The sequence below is a fragment of the Lutjanus erythropterus genome, chromosome 7 (genome assembly GCF_056507025.1).
Source record: "Lutjanus erythropterus isolate fLutEry1 chromosome 7, fLutEry1.hap2, whole genome shotgun sequence".
NCBI classification, from domain to species: Eukaryota; Metazoa; Chordata; class Actinopteri; order Lutjaniformes; family Lutjanidae; genus Lutjanus; species Lutjanus erythropterus.
In genome coordinates this window covers 34,670,210-34,685,510 of record NC_139323.1, presented here as the reverse complement: position 1 = coordinate 34,685,510, position 15,301 = coordinate 34,670,210, and the positions used below count along the sequence as shown (strand labels likewise).

The window sequence follows — 15,301 nt, the reverse complement described above, 5'->3', positions numbered from 1 at the left end:
TAGAACAGGAAGAACAGGATGGTTTTGTTTTCTTTGCACATTTTTTTTCTTAATTTAATTACCTAATTACATATTTTCGTTGGAAACCAGTTCTTAATTGAAAGGCCTATAATGCATCCCAGATTTTTTTCCTACCGCTGCAGAGATGTGGAAGTGTCCACTGACCAAACGCTGTTCCAGAAGCCTGCCAAGAAAATACTTATGGGGGAAACTCTGGAAACACTGGGATGTTTTTGTATGAAAGTGGCCAATTTTAAATATCGTCTATCAGTAACTCACTCGACAAATGTTGGCTTCAGTGACAGGGTGCCACAGGGTCCTCCAAGATAAATATAAGACTATTTGATACTATTTAGACTATCTATTTTTTTTTAATATATATATATATACATATATATATATATATATACATATATATGTATGTATACTGTAGCCTTTTTCTATGTAAAAACAACTCTTCATAACATCCTGCTGGTTGCTGACGCTGCATCAAGATCATCAGAGGGGAGACATTTTACTCAAGGGTGGATTTTCCTCTTGACGTACCACCTTCACACAATTAAGGCACCTTTTAAACCCCTGAGGGGTCAATGGGTTCTTCTAATAAGAAGAGAAGCAACAATAACAACATGGAACACAGAACCGGACTGAAACAACAACAACATAAAGTACGACAAAATAAAAGCAAAATAAAAAACATTACGGAATGTCTGTGGATAAGGTACAAATGCCAGAAGTGCCCCATTACATTTCTTCGCATCTCATTTCATCGCCAAGGTTTTGTTTTACAGCAGCACCGTGCCACGCTGACATCACAGGATCTCCATGGAAACACTGCGGCTGTATCCTGAAGCACCTTGATCGGTAAAGAAGGTCTTCGTCAAACCTCATCAGGCTTTATGAGTGTGTGTGTGTGTGTGTGTGTGTGTGTGTGCGTGTGTGTGTGTGTGTGCGTGGAGTCAGTATCCGACGTTGAGCTTGTTCTTGTTGAGCTCTCGCTCCAGGTTTCCTATCAGCGTGTCGATGCTCTCCTGCAGGTCTCTCAGGTTCACCCTGTTGCTCAGCACCGGGCTGATGTCCTGGATCTTCATGTACGCCTGGTAGGTGTGCTCTTTGGGCAGACGGGGGGGCAGGATGTGGTCACACACCCTCTCCTCCTCCTCCTCCTCTTTGTCCTCTAATGGCTGCCCGTTGCCTGAACTATCACTCTCTACCTGTTCCTCCTCTTCCTCCTTTTCCTCCTCCTTCACCGCCTCCTCTTGTTGTGGCTCAGGAAGATCAGATGCGGGGCCCGTCACCTTCTGCCCTTCGTCTTCCTCTGCGTCCTCCTGCCCCTCCTCAGCTGCCTCCGTGTCCTCGGAGGGCACGTCATCGTAGTCCGCCTCCTCTTTGCTGGGGGGCAGCAGGATGTCAGAGGAGAAGTAGCTCTCGCCGCAGCCGCTCCAGTCGCCGGCGTAGCGGTTGCTTGGGCTGTCCAGGCGCCCCGGTCTGGGCCGCAGGACGCCCGCCATCTCCGCTTCAGAGAGGTTCAGGACCTGGGGGCGCTCTTTTCTCCGCCGTAATGGAGGCGCTGACAGCATGTCGGACGCGGCCGGAGCCAAAGAGGCTGCAGGAGGCTGAGAGGAGGACTGGCCGTACGGGTCCACAACTGGAGGAGCAGACAGACAGAGACACACAAGACAGAGTTAATCACATGGAAAGAGAACATTTGAACCAACAGCCGTAAAAAAAATCAAGTTTCAACGCCTTGGGAAATTTATTTGCCTTCTTGCAAATAGTTAGATGATTGAGGGGTACGAGGGGTGTCACAAATTCAATTCTAAATCAAAAATCAATCAAAATGAGGATCTGTGATTCTCCAAGCATTTTTTTTGCAGGCATTAAGAATAACTACATAGAAATTGTTTGCTAATGTAGGTCATATGGAGGCATCAGTATAAAACTGAGTGTTAAAAACTCTGTAGTTTGTTTAACCGCCCCAAATAGCGCGCACTTTTCTGTGGCTGCAGCAGCAGGAGACTCGCCCTGTAGTCTCTGTCACATATGAGGGTTCAGGTTACTCACAAAGCTGATAGATTTGTGCAGATGAGAACTCAATAAGCTAACAATGGCACAGCCATCAGTGCTGAAAAAGAATGTTCAAATCAAATCGAATCATGACCTTAACTGAAGAAAGTGGTTTTCATTTGTTTGTTTCATGCTACAAACAAAATTCCATAAATCTAAAAACACTGGCACAAAAAGCAAAAGCTACATATCGAGAGGAGCGAATGACAAGATATTATTTAATTTCAATTTCGCAATTTGTGTGAACTATCCCTTTAAATCCGCTTTTGGTGACTTAATGGCCAAACTGACATTTAAAATCATGCCTTGGAAACACAAGAGATTCCTACTATTTAAAAAAGTTGTTGTGGGACCCTGAATACACACGCCGAGCCAAAATCATCCAAACATGAACATGCCATGCTGTGCTCAAAGTCAGACAAACACATGCTGAGGTCACTCCACCGCACTCTGTGACTCGGATGCCATCCTCCTGTGCTATTTGTTATCAACTGTTGACTAAACCAAACTTAAAAATTAACTAAACTGGAAACTTTGTTTGGACAGAAATCATCTGACTGTGCCATGAACAGGAACAGTGAGCACTCCACCACAACCAGCACAGCCCGGTTACCTGTCTGTCTTTTATCTGTGTGTACCTACACTTGTTGACACCGCTAGCTCTCCCTCACTGCAACAAAAAAAAACAAAAAGAGTTAAAGGTCTTGGCTGTAAATCACGTACAGTACAACAGGTTCAATACAAAACAACGCCGGGCTTTATTTTGTCTACGAAAGATCTTTTCAGATGTTGTCCTTACAAGCCTTAAAACAAAAACAGTGATGAATTATGAACCGTGTCGACTCCACTTCATCCATGAGGACTGGCAGTTGCTGATACAGTGTTTGTATGTGTGCACAGTGGTTGCATGCTCTGCAACTCTCCTGAGGCTAAAGACTCGAGCAATTATCACCTAAAACAAACAGAAATTATCCTCCTTTAAGAGGCAACGTGTTATTTAATTTCAGACATGATTCATGGTGACATGATTAAAGTTATTAGCTGTCCGCGAAGAGAATGAAGACAGGAAGCCGAAAGAAATACGGCTATTGTGTTACAACAGGAAACTTGTGCTTCATGTGCTTTGCATTAACAACAGCTGATGGAATTAAAGGTATAGTTCACCCCAAATCATCTGGCCTGTAGTGCAACTCATCTGTCTAGATAGTTCTTGTGAGAGCTGCAGAGTTTTGGAGATGACTGCCTTCTCTCAAATATAATGGGATTTGTTGGCACTTGGCTTGTGGTGCTCAAAGCACAAAAAAATAATTTGAACAACTCATGTGTCTTGTATGTGTCTTTCCAGAAATCATGACCTGATCACTCAAGATCATCCGCAGACCTCGTTGCGAGCTGTTTCATGTAGGAACTTCTTTCTTTCTATCGAGCTACACCCATCAACTGTCTCATGGTGCAGAAGGAAGTATGCATTTACTAATGGATGAAAACCGTCCTTACTCTAGGTCATGGGTCATGAATTCTGGAAAGTGACACTGACAATGAGTTTTTCAAATCAGGGATGCATGCTAATATTTTTAAGCACTGGCCCCATTGGTCACCAAGCCCCTGAATTTGGTGGCCAAAGTAGATTTCTGGTCCTGAATGTAAACATAAAAAAACCCAACACAGAAAAGGCACTTTAACACGGCCTTCCTTAACTGTGATGCTTGTGTTGCACACTTTTCTCATGAACTGTGTTGTCGCATTTCCTGAAGGCGTAGCTTCTGATGAAAAGTAAGTTTGACTTCTCAAACTGAGAAAGAAACTGAGAAACTTAAAGTTTGTTCAAATCAAGTAAACAAATCAAATGAACACAACTGCTTCAAGTCAGATGTACTTAATGTGATTCCTTTCAAATAGTTTGCATTAATACAACCTAAATTTAGGGCAAATCAACTTAAAAGTTTCCAGTTTTATAACTCAATTATTTGCTTTAACCAAAAATATAATTCTGCTCCTTAAAAACCTTGTAGTATGGTATCCGGCAACCAATATTGCTCGCTGTTTTTGTAAAATGTTGAAGGCCTACAGGGAATTTTTTGTGGCCACAGAGTAACCATTTTTGCACTGTGATTAATGTCGAACCTTTAATGCTTTGAATGCCACAAACCGAATGCCATCTAGTTCCATTATATTTGAGAAAAGGCCGACATCTCTACGGTCAATAACTCAGGAACTCCTGATGGATGAAAAGCACTACTGGTGAGAGGAAAAACGTGTAACTTTGATTTTGGGTTGAACTGTCCCTTTAAGAGGGTTATATCTGCACACAAGCACAACAACATGATACAAACAAATGCACACACACCACAAACACACACATCCTGCCATTCTGTTTGTCAACCCATCTGCTCACAGATACAGCTGGCAAAGATCATAATTCACACTCCCTCAGCCTCTTCATCACACATATGCTCATGCTCCCTCACACTTCCTGTAAATAGTGTCAGTAGATGTCTGATGTCCTTGCTGCACTTGCCCAAAGACATGCACACTCGAGGCCAGCGCGACAACAACAACGCCTTGGAGGGTCGGGTGTGTGTGTGTGTGAGAGAGAGAGAGGTGTGAAGAGGCAGCTGAAAATATCCCATAATGATTGTGAAATGTTAGGGTGAAGCTTCAGGGGCTGAGGGCTAAGGTTAAGCCTGGAATGTCTTTAATTACAGTGCAGGCGTCCTGTGAGCTTTGAGCTGGGGGAAGCGGACAGAATGGAGATGTCACTGAGGGTGTAAACAAAGGCTTGAACCTGGACTGAGAGCGTCGTCAAGGTTATTACAGGTCATTACAGGCGCTACCCAGGTGACATCAGCTGCAGACAGGAGTGCAGAACAAGTGCAGGCTTCTACTGAAAATTAAAAACTATTTTCTTCAACGACTTGACCCCATCGCCCTCCGTCACTGTCTGCATGATTAAAGATACATATTTATATCCAATTAAATCATGGTTTAACTTTAAATCATGTTGCACTAAACTTTTAAACTAACTTACAATCAAGAAAGATTCAATTTAAACCTCTTGTTAAACCTTACCATTACGTTTTTACTCTAAGCCTTGATTAAATTTAGTCCTGTTGCACCAAGTTAAGGCACAGACTTAAGCCAACTGAGTTAATGAGGTAAGTCTTCTTTCATGAACTTCAGTTAATAATTTGAACAACAAGGAGAAATAAGAGCCTCTCTATCTATCATGAGTAGGCTAACTAGGCTAATTAACTTTAAACTTTGAGCAAACAATACAATGTTTAGTTAACTTTTTAGCTAGTTAGCAACAATATACCTTAATACAATAGCTAGTTAGCCAATAATATAACCTTTTTTTTAAAAAAAATAATTATTTTTAATTAATTAATTAACTTTTTTGTTAACTTTTAGCTAGCAAGCAAACAAAAGAGAAATTAAAGCTACTCTGCCAAGCTATCATGAGTATCCTAACAAGGCTAATTAGCTAGTGAGCAAACATTTTTTAACCTTTTAGCTACTTAGCAATTTTTTAAGCTTTTTATCTGGCTAATTAACTTTTTTGTTAACTTTTTTAGCTAGCTAGTAAACAATATAGCAAAAATGTTGAGGGGAAGGTGGCAGAAAGGAAGCGCCTTCGACCGCGGCAGCAGGGGTAAGAAGCGGTTGCTGTCCAAGTGAATGTGTAAAGATCACCATGCTGAACTCCTGGCAGGTGCGCTTTGGCCAATCAAATAGCAGGAGGCGGGCATCGTGGAAATATCAGGCATCACGGGTCAGAAAGGAGTAAACATGGAGGAACTGATGATGCTGATTGTCTGAATACACAGAGCTGCGCAACACGGCGCTAACCAATGACTGAAACTCACTTTCTTGGGGGAATTATTTACACGACAGAGGCATGTTTTCACCCTTAACTTTATTGTAAACGTTTTAGTTTAACATCTGCAACCTAGTATATGTGTTGTCAGGTTTTGGTTGGCTTGTACCAGCGCTGTGACTTTCACGAAAGTACCTGCTGGTCATCGCAACCTCGGACTGCAGCGTCAGCAGCAGCTTTTAAAAGCATGAAGCTCTTGCAGATCTGTCAGGGTGAATACCAGTGGACTGAAAGCTCCTTCACGAATACAGAGCTGCTGAAAGTTAATACTCTCCCCTCCTCATTTATATTTACTAGGTCCAGACAGCACTTTTTTTTAATTTATTTTAATTTGCAAACATCTTCATTTTGAATAAACTCAATAATTTTAGTTTTCATCACTACTCTTGTATTTAGTAAACTAATATTTGTTTTTAATTGTGCAACAGAACTAATTTTAAAACTGCCTTTACTAATTTACATCTAGTATTGCTAAACTCTGATCATAACTTAGATTAAATTAATCTTTGTTGGACCAACCCAGTCCTTTTTGTTTATCTTTTGAAAATCCACTTGTACTTTACTACACTGCCTGCAATTATGGGATTCACAAATGCTGACTTATTCAGTTGCTACACTTAGTTTCCGTCTCTGCATGTTTCCTCTGCAGTTGATGTAAAGCAGGGTGGAGGGAGCTCGACTTCGGCGGTTTACACAGAATTGGTTCAGTGTGGGAGTCTGAGGATGCAGTTAAATTTAGAGGCCAGACGAGACACAGAGTCAGTTCCTCTTCAGACATCAATCAGCAGATCTGGTTAAAGCTGCAGGTTACAGGGAAGAGTTCATGGGGATTTTAATCTTTAAGGCCAGCGTGATGTTAGGAGCACTTTGAAAAGACTTTTGGAAATACAGCACGCCTCGAGACACACTGAAACAATGAGACAAATCGCCGCACTCTGAAAAACAGCTTACTTTGATTTAAGACACAGTAAGCGAGCTTTGTTTTGGATTGATGACGGTGCATATTTATATTGTATAACAGATTATCAAACAGGCTTATGACCTTAAGGGAAGCGTAGGGAATTTTTTGAAGCTGTATGATGCATTTATTCATAATCAGTGTATTACCAACAGCAGATGGCGGTCGACACGTCCCCAGTTTGTTTTAGCAGCAGGAGTACCAGTGTAGTGATAATAAACGTATGTTAGCAGCTTTAACAAAAGCCCATCTAAAAACAAATAACGTCAGTTTAAGTTTACACTACATTTAGAATATTTTCACCACTTTACCTTGCTGTCAGACAGGATTTTTCAACACGAAACTGCTGTTATAAAAGCCAAAAATGGCTTTCTCAAAACCAACCAGACTCCATAGGCAAAATCGGTAATTTTACCTCACAGAACACAGGAGTGGCTGGTCTACTGCTGCCTTGAATAATTAGTTTGTCTGTGTTAATGTGTGACTTTGGTGGACCCAAACTAACCTTTTAAAACACCAAACACACACAAAAACCCAAACTAATTAACCTACCAAGGCAGCGGTAGACCAGCAAAACTCCTGTGTTCTGTGAGGTAAAATTACTGATTTTGCCTATGGAGTTTGGTTGGTTTGGAGAAAGTGATATTTGGCTCATAAAAAAAGTGTTTTTCTGTTTTAAAAAAGGCTGTCTGACAGCAAGATAAAGCTGAGGAAATATTCTAAATTTAATGAACACTAATGTAAACTGTCCCGTTCATTGTTGCATATTCTCAAATGAGGTTAGAACAGACAAACACAGCAATACGTTTCGCCCTAATAGCAGTAATAAATTTTCAGTGTCTTATCTTTTCAACCTGTGTGTTGGTGGAGCACATTGGTTTTGTTTAATTTTCCAAAGCAGCTGAGACTTTAACTGCACTTACAGCAGCCACTGAGCAGCTCACACGCTGATTAGAGACGAGGCGAGCACAAAATTTAAAAAATGAAACGCCTGAGGGTAAAGAATATCAAATTAGTCGCTGTGACCAATACAAATTTCCCCCCCACCTGCAGCTCTTTTTCATTATTCTCGCCTCCCTCCTGAGTAATCTTTGGGCTCATTCATATCTCACGGAGAGCCGACAGCTGCAGCTGGCAGAGAACAGCTGTGCAGACAGACAGATGACCTGTTCTGAGGGAAGCTGGTACTGGTATCGTCTGAGTATCTGTCCTTGGTTGGTGATTTATCTTAAGACGGGGGGCGGCCACGCCTCAAAAAGTTTGGTTTACACTGGGGCTTAAAGGCTCGGCCGTGATTGGCTCAGCCTGCCGTGATGAAGCACTCTGTGGAGAGTTTCATGTCTGAGGAGGCAACAGATGGTGGCCAATGGCTATCAGAGCTGTACTTATATACAGCGGTGGATAACCTCAGGGATCAAAGCAGCACAGCCCTCTAACAGCCCTTTGTAGAGCCGAACCACAGAGCTGGCACTGGTTTCAGGCAGGGTTAGAGGCTGATACACACACGTACTGACATATAATACCTGACTGGCTGTAAAAAAGAATGTTTTTCTAAATACGGCTGTCCCCGACTCAGATTTTTCTCAGTCAAATCAGATTTAGCCAATCAATATGAATATTTGACGATTCGTTTTTTTTCCCCAGTTCACCGTGCCACCTGCCCTGCATGCTACATGCTACTTCACGAGTTAAGCATGTATTTTGACAAAACCAGAGTTAGTAATTGTTGGAACAGAGGAAAAACAGACCGGGACATTTTTGGTTGAGTTTTATTTTGTTTCTGTTGAGTTTGAACTAAAAGCTGCCAATGATGATGTTTTGCAAAAGGGGTCTGTTGAGTTTGGCGAAAGCAATTAAACATCTGTTCGTGGTTAAACAAAACATATCTTACTCTTCAGAATGAGGTCTCCCACTGTTGTGATCCTCTCCATACTGCTGTCAGACACGTCTAATAATAATCTCAGCCTGTCAGCGGTAAAAACAAGCAGATATCACCTGCCCTGCACGCCCTGCCGGTGCACTCAAGTGAAGTGACTGACACTCTCTGTTTTATCCTTTTACTGTGATACACACAGACTGACAAAGAAAAAAAAACTGACTGCTCGACTGGAAGAATCAACTGAAGGGTCTCTGACTTCGTAACGTGGAAAAATATCATCCAAAAATAACATTTATTCACTAATTTAAAACAGAAACATAAAGAGGTCGCTCACCTGGCCAGAGCTGGAGCAGGTAGTGCAGGACCTCGATGTGTTTTTTGAAGTGCAGCGCGCTGGCGAGCTCCTCGGAGTCGATGAAGACTCGGTTGGTGTGGCAGGACGCCTCCTGACGCTGGCTGAGCAGCACCGGGCCAAAACACACCGCCAGGTTCTGACACGTCATCTTATTCACCTCCTGATAGGACGCTACCAACTTTAGGTGGTCGAGAAGCCTCCGCAGTGTCATCTGTTGTACACACACACACACACACACACACACACACACACAGAGTGCACACACACAGACAAATAAGACATGTTATTATTATGATTAGTAGTTGTAGTAATACCACTGGCAGCTGAGCTACACTGCAAAATCTACTTCATCAGGCCATTTGTAGCAGTAAAAAGCTTTATTTCTCAGAGAAATTAAGGAGAATTACACTTTTACTAAACAAGGCAATATTTTAAGTTAATGTTTCATTGTTATCCATGGCTGCACATCTTTCTAAAATGCTCAACAGCTGTGATATTAACAGAAATACTATGTTGGATTCTGCAGAGTCCCTGAATGTTTTTTTTTACTGAAGTTCTTTTGTATTACAGGATATCTCTAGGACCAAAACATTAGTGGAGCAGATACATTAATAAATGCATACTGTATAATAACTAACAAGAAATTGCAGATATGTTTGATGTAGTTTGAAAACAGTGTCAGTATTACATAGTTTATCCTCCAGAAAGCACTGACAGGTTCACTTTTCAACTTGAAACTGTTCCACTCAGTAAATATCTCAGTCACAATGGGACTCTTGTTTTGTGTGATGTTAAAAACAGAATATTGGCTGATATATTATTGAATCGTTAAAATCTAAAATATTGATATCCGCCTCAAAAATCCAGACTCACTCAGACTTTAGTTTCCATTCTGTGTCATTTATCCTCAAATGGAAAAAGAAAACTTTTCAACTTTTGTTTGCGCCGCTGTTGCAAAAACAACCGGATGGCTATCCAGTCGATCAGCACCACTTTGGAAATAAGAGAGAAGAAAGAAGCAAGAAGAGGTGCACTGAACTGGTTTGGAAGCGGGTAACAGCTGTTGTAATGACGCCCACTGCAAGTACCTGGTTGCATTTTAAAATGAGGGAGCAGACTTGGAAAGCTACTTTATAAATATAATTTAAAACAGATTTCCTGCATTTCCACACACCTAATCTCTTGGACTGAGAAACTACAGCAGGTGTTTCACAGGATGGAGGGGCGAGCAACGTTAGATGAAAACATTTGTTCATTTAGTGTATAATGGAGACATCATTTCCTCTTGGAAATATTGTGCCTGATAGATAAAACTGCACAGTGAAAGCTTATAGAGAACTGATCTAGTGTGAGTGGTGTCTTTAAACGTTACACTGTGCAATCAAAACATTTACTTCATAATATTAAATTAAAGCAAAAACGTCTGTTTCCACTTTAATCTAAAAAACAGTTGAACGGGTGAAAAGGTGCAGAGTAAATGATCCTGGTTCAGGCTTGTGGACTTAAAGTCACCGACTAAAATCAGCTGATGTAAAACAAAACGTCAGTGATCTGCATCATCATGACCGTCATTATCTGAACCGCAATCATCGCTTTCAACGGTGACGACATTCTGCGCCGTGATGACTGTGAGAGCTGCACGCTTACAAATAACTAGAACCATACAGGGTTCTCCGGCTTGTCTCCCGACCGCTTTTTGGTTCCTGGCAGAACCTTTTTATAAAGGTTTGACTTGGAAAGCCTTGAGAGTTCTACCTAAAACCCAACATCAAGGGTTACACTGTTCCTACAGCCATCTGCAAAAGGTTCCATTCGGAACCCCTTATGAGAGGTTCTACAGAGATCCCCTCCATGGTTCCACTCAGTACCCACTATCAAGAACCTCTCCACTTTCTGAGGGTGCAAACAAGAACCCATCAAGGGGTTCCACTGAGAACCTTTTTATATTCCAATGTTTTTATCTGGACCCCACCAAGGAGTTCTACCAAAAACATGTTTATATTCCAAGGGTTTTATCTAGAACCCATCAAGGGGTTCCACTGAGAACCTTTTTATATTCTAATGGTTTTATCTAGAACCCACCAAGGGGGCTCTTCCTAGAACCTTTTTATATTCCAAGGGTTTTATCTGGAACCCATCAAGGCGTTCTACGGAGAACCTTTTTATATTCCACTGGTTTTATCTAGAACCCCATGCCAGCGGTTCTACCAAAAACCTCTTTATATTCCAGGAGTTTAATCTAGAATCTACCAAGGGGGTTCTACTGAGAACTTTTTAATATTCCTAGGGTTTGTTCTAGAATCCACCAAGGGGGGGTGTGGAGAGAACCTCTTTGGAAATGCAGGCCAGTTCACTTGATAGCACAAAGGTTCTGAGGATCTCGAACAGAATCAGTTCAAGAACCAGAGCTAAAGGTGGACAAGGGTTTTTCAAAGAACCTTTTCATATTCCAGCGGTTTAATCTAGAACCCACCCACGGGGCTCTACTAGGAACCCTTTTATATTATGGTTCAAAAAACCCTTGATGAACCCTTGATGAAAGAGTTCTTAAAGAATATCAACAATCCTTGAAGAACTCTTGGGTTCTTTGGATGAAAACGATTCTTAATGGAATCCTTCACAAACCCTTTCTTCAGAAAAGGTTTCTTCAGAAGCACATAGTTCTGGGTAGAACCCTCAGCCCTTCTGAAAGAACCACTTAGGAGCCCTTAGTTGTAAGACAGTAGAAGGGGATGTTTGTTTTACTCACCCTCTCCACCTCCGGCAGGTTGTCCAGCAGGCTGACCGTGTGCTCCGAGTCGGCCTGGTCGTTCTCGCAGCCCGACGCTCCTATCCGCAGAGGCCTGGTGGCCATGGACTCCAGAACCGCCTCATACAGCTGCTTGGTGATCAGAGGGTAGGGCAGCTCTCGCAGGTAGTCCTTCAGAACTCCTGAGATGAGGGAAAGAACGTAGAACGTGAGAAAATCTCTGTCAACGAGTTCTTTGCATCATAATTGAAGGTCACTGAGTTTTTCCACCCGTGACGTGAAAAATACTTCAGCTTTAACAGCTGACAAATCACTAACAAAATATCTTTATGAGGTGGTGTCATTTAGAAATAATAAGCCTTTATTTCCCCTCTCTTTTTTTAAACGGCGGAACCTGGCGCGCTCTCTTGGCTGCAAATTGAGGTCCCATTGTTTCCGCGGCAGTGATCCCGCGGCGTCTGCTGAGATGGCCGATCGGAGTCGGGCGTGACTCGGCAGCCAAAAGTGTCAGGGGGCCCGGTGTCTGTGACGGCCCGTTCACACCTGTGACTTCAGCCTCCCGCGCTTCAGACAAAGGCGACGGGAAAACATGAAACCCACGCTGTCTGTCTCCACTAAGCCCCTGAAATATCACTGGCATGTCTTTTCATCAAAGGCAAGGGGGGTGTGGGGAGAGAAAAAAGAATAAATACTGGAATAAGAAAGGCTATTGGCAGTGTGACAGCTCTTTGTGGTGAGTGTCTGCTCTCTTTTCCCTCTGCGTGAAGCTGGATCAGTTTTCAGAGACAGCTGGGGGCTGTGTAATCAGCAATATTGGTTATCCTCCAAACTAATACATGCTGACTGTTTACTCAAAGTAATAAGAATATAATTTATATGACTTAAGGTAGAGGTTCTCAGTTTTTCAAAATCAAGAACATTGCAAGCATTTTCAAGGTGCTAGGCCCTATTTCATTTCTTCATCACATTTAAATCAAATGTTATTGTGCTATAAACAACCAAAATTATGTTTCATGATGGCATTTAAAGGTTCATGTTTCAAAATGTGTCACCTGTACTTCCTTCCTGCATCCTATATTACCTGGCTGAGCAAACAGAAATTATAGCAATCAATTACTAGAAAAGTTACTGGACATATCAATTTCTTTTTTTTTAATTCTTAATTTTCAAGTCAATGCTGTTAAACTCCCACTCACTGCTCCATCAGAGGGCAGGGCGCCAAGCGAGGCTCAAGCAGAGTCGCCTTTATTTCGCGTGAAAGGCAAAAGCAATTAGGCTCTCTGACTTTTTATGTCTTTATCTACAGAGCGTCGTATTCAGAGAGATTTATTATGAAAGTAATGGAATTAGTTTCAGTTCCGAGCAATTTCAAGCCCTTTTATCCAAAACCAAAGCACTTTCCAAACCTCGAAAACATTAACAATCAAGTGTTTTCAAGGATTTGCAGCCCTAAACTCGCAAACCCCTGCAGCGGAGCTCGAGATACACAACATTCAACAGGAGTGAACACATGTTATATTTCTGAAAACAGGCGGCAGTGTGGTAGCATGGATGCAGAGCTTAGTGTTGGTGTCGGATGCAGACTGAATGAATGCACAATGTGACAATAAAATGACCTCTGTGCCCGCATGAACTACTGTCTGCTCCATTAGTACTGACCGAGACCTTTAAACAGATCGCAGAGAAAGGTTTGACAGACTTCACGTCGGCCAACTTTCAACAGAAAATCAGCTACAAATGGAGTGACGCCTGTGAGTCGGTTAATGCAGATGCCTTGAGTTGTGCCGCAGCAATCCACATATATAATACACCCACTCTGAATCCATATAGGGCCACTGCACCCTATATCCAAAGCACAATGCTTGCAGTTAAGCAGTTTTGTTATGCGTTTACTGCTGCTGCTGCTGCAGACATTTACAAACTGCTGAAAGCTTCCCTGCCAACAGTCCAATCACGCCCTTTCAGGATGGCTTTATTGTTGAGAAACAGTCTCGCTGCTGCAGCTGCTGCTGTTCCACGACTTTGTGTTTCGGCCACGTATCTTATCAGCCGTTCAGGTTTAAACAGGCCAGATTGAGAGACTTCCTGTCCTCGTTGTCCCCAGCTTTGGACCGTGACGACCGTTCCTCAACAGGTTTATTCTCCACTGGAAATGCCAGAGATCACTGCTTTCCTACCTGCGCTCGCATGTCTACCATGAAATGTCAGTCCGGGTTTTGTGAATTTGACACGATCCGTGTTTTATGACGCTTCTTCCTTCTATTTCTGTGCAGTATTTGCATTTCTCAATTGTGGATTAAGTTCTTCTTGGGGCTGAGCTTATTTTCTTTAGTTGTTGTTTTTGGCACAAACACTGTGATGCATTCATGCTGTTGATTCATGCAGTGGTGAAATACGAATATTCAGATTTTAGGAGCTGAATAGGTTCGGTGCTGTATGGTTTGGGGGGTTTTCTTATTGTCTCACAACAAATTTGGATCTATGCTGGCAGATATGACTGTATATCAGTTTAAGGGATGTGAACATGATCCAATCACATGTGTTCTTCCCTGTAATGTTGGTTTCATGGTAAAATTTTCTCGCATTCTTCATATTTCGCACCTCATGATTCAATTCTGATTCAGAGGGCTATGATGCGATTATAAAACGATCATCAATGCATCTTGATGCATAAAAAAATTAAGCTTATAAACTATAGGCTGTGACTGTGTTAATCTGTAGTTGCTCAAGCGAGTTGTTTCCTCCTGCCCCCTCCTCCTCAGACTCATGGAAGCTCAGACAGGCTGCAGGAGTTCAAGATAAGCACAACAAATCAGAAATCAAGTCAGCTGTTTATAACTAAATTGTCTGTCGATGTAAAGTTAAGCTTGTTGTAATGAAAACAAAAAAGCCCACTGCACTGAAAATACACACCTGTCTCACTGCCTGCCAGACTCCATTAAAAAACTGCTCAATTTAACTGTGTAACATCTACGACTTCTTCAAGATTATTAATGATTGATTATGACTCATAAACTGACACTTACTCATTCAGCAAACATCACGGCTATAGTGCCGATGTAAGAAAAGCGAGTATATCCTTGATATCATGGTTGTTTTATGATTTATTAAAATAAAATATATTACAGATTGCTATCCTATATTTTCAGTGTTCTAAGTCTTTTTGTAATTTAGATTTTACATGGTGTATCTTCAAATTGCAATTAAGACAATGTACACAGCACTTCGCTTGATAGTACAACGTATTGTGCAGATAGTTTTCGTGCATATTTACGCCTGCGCTGTGCTAGACGAGGAAAAGGCACAGATTCAGGAGATAAACAAAAGTAGAATGACTTTTGCAACACTGACCCTGACTCTGTTCGTAGAAATTCCCAAAGCAGTGACACAATCCCTTGAGCTTTTGTAACTGCTGT

General features: G+C 41.8%; 1 protein-coding gene across 2 annotated transcripts in view; it reads right to left on the bottom strand.

Annotated features, from left to right (window-relative positions):
• Positions 1–434: 434 nt before the first annotated feature.
• syde2 (synapse defective 1, Rho GTPase, homolog 2 (C. elegans)) overlaps positions 435–15,301 on the bottom strand; it is a 67,692-nt gene continuing 52,825 nt past the window's right edge. For both annotated transcript variants that reach the window (XM_084723608.1, XM_084723607.1), the window contains exons 6-8: positions 11,886–12,067; positions 9,116–9,347; positions 435–1,648 (exon numbers count right to left, since the gene is read on the bottom strand). In XM_084723608.1, the coding sequence (XP_084579734.1) occupies positions 960–1,648; positions 9,116–9,347; positions 11,886–12,067 (1,103 nt within the window). In that variant the 3' untranslated portion in view covers positions 435–959. The remainder of the gene's footprint in view (positions 1,649–9,115; positions 9,348–11,885; positions 12,068–15,301) is intronic.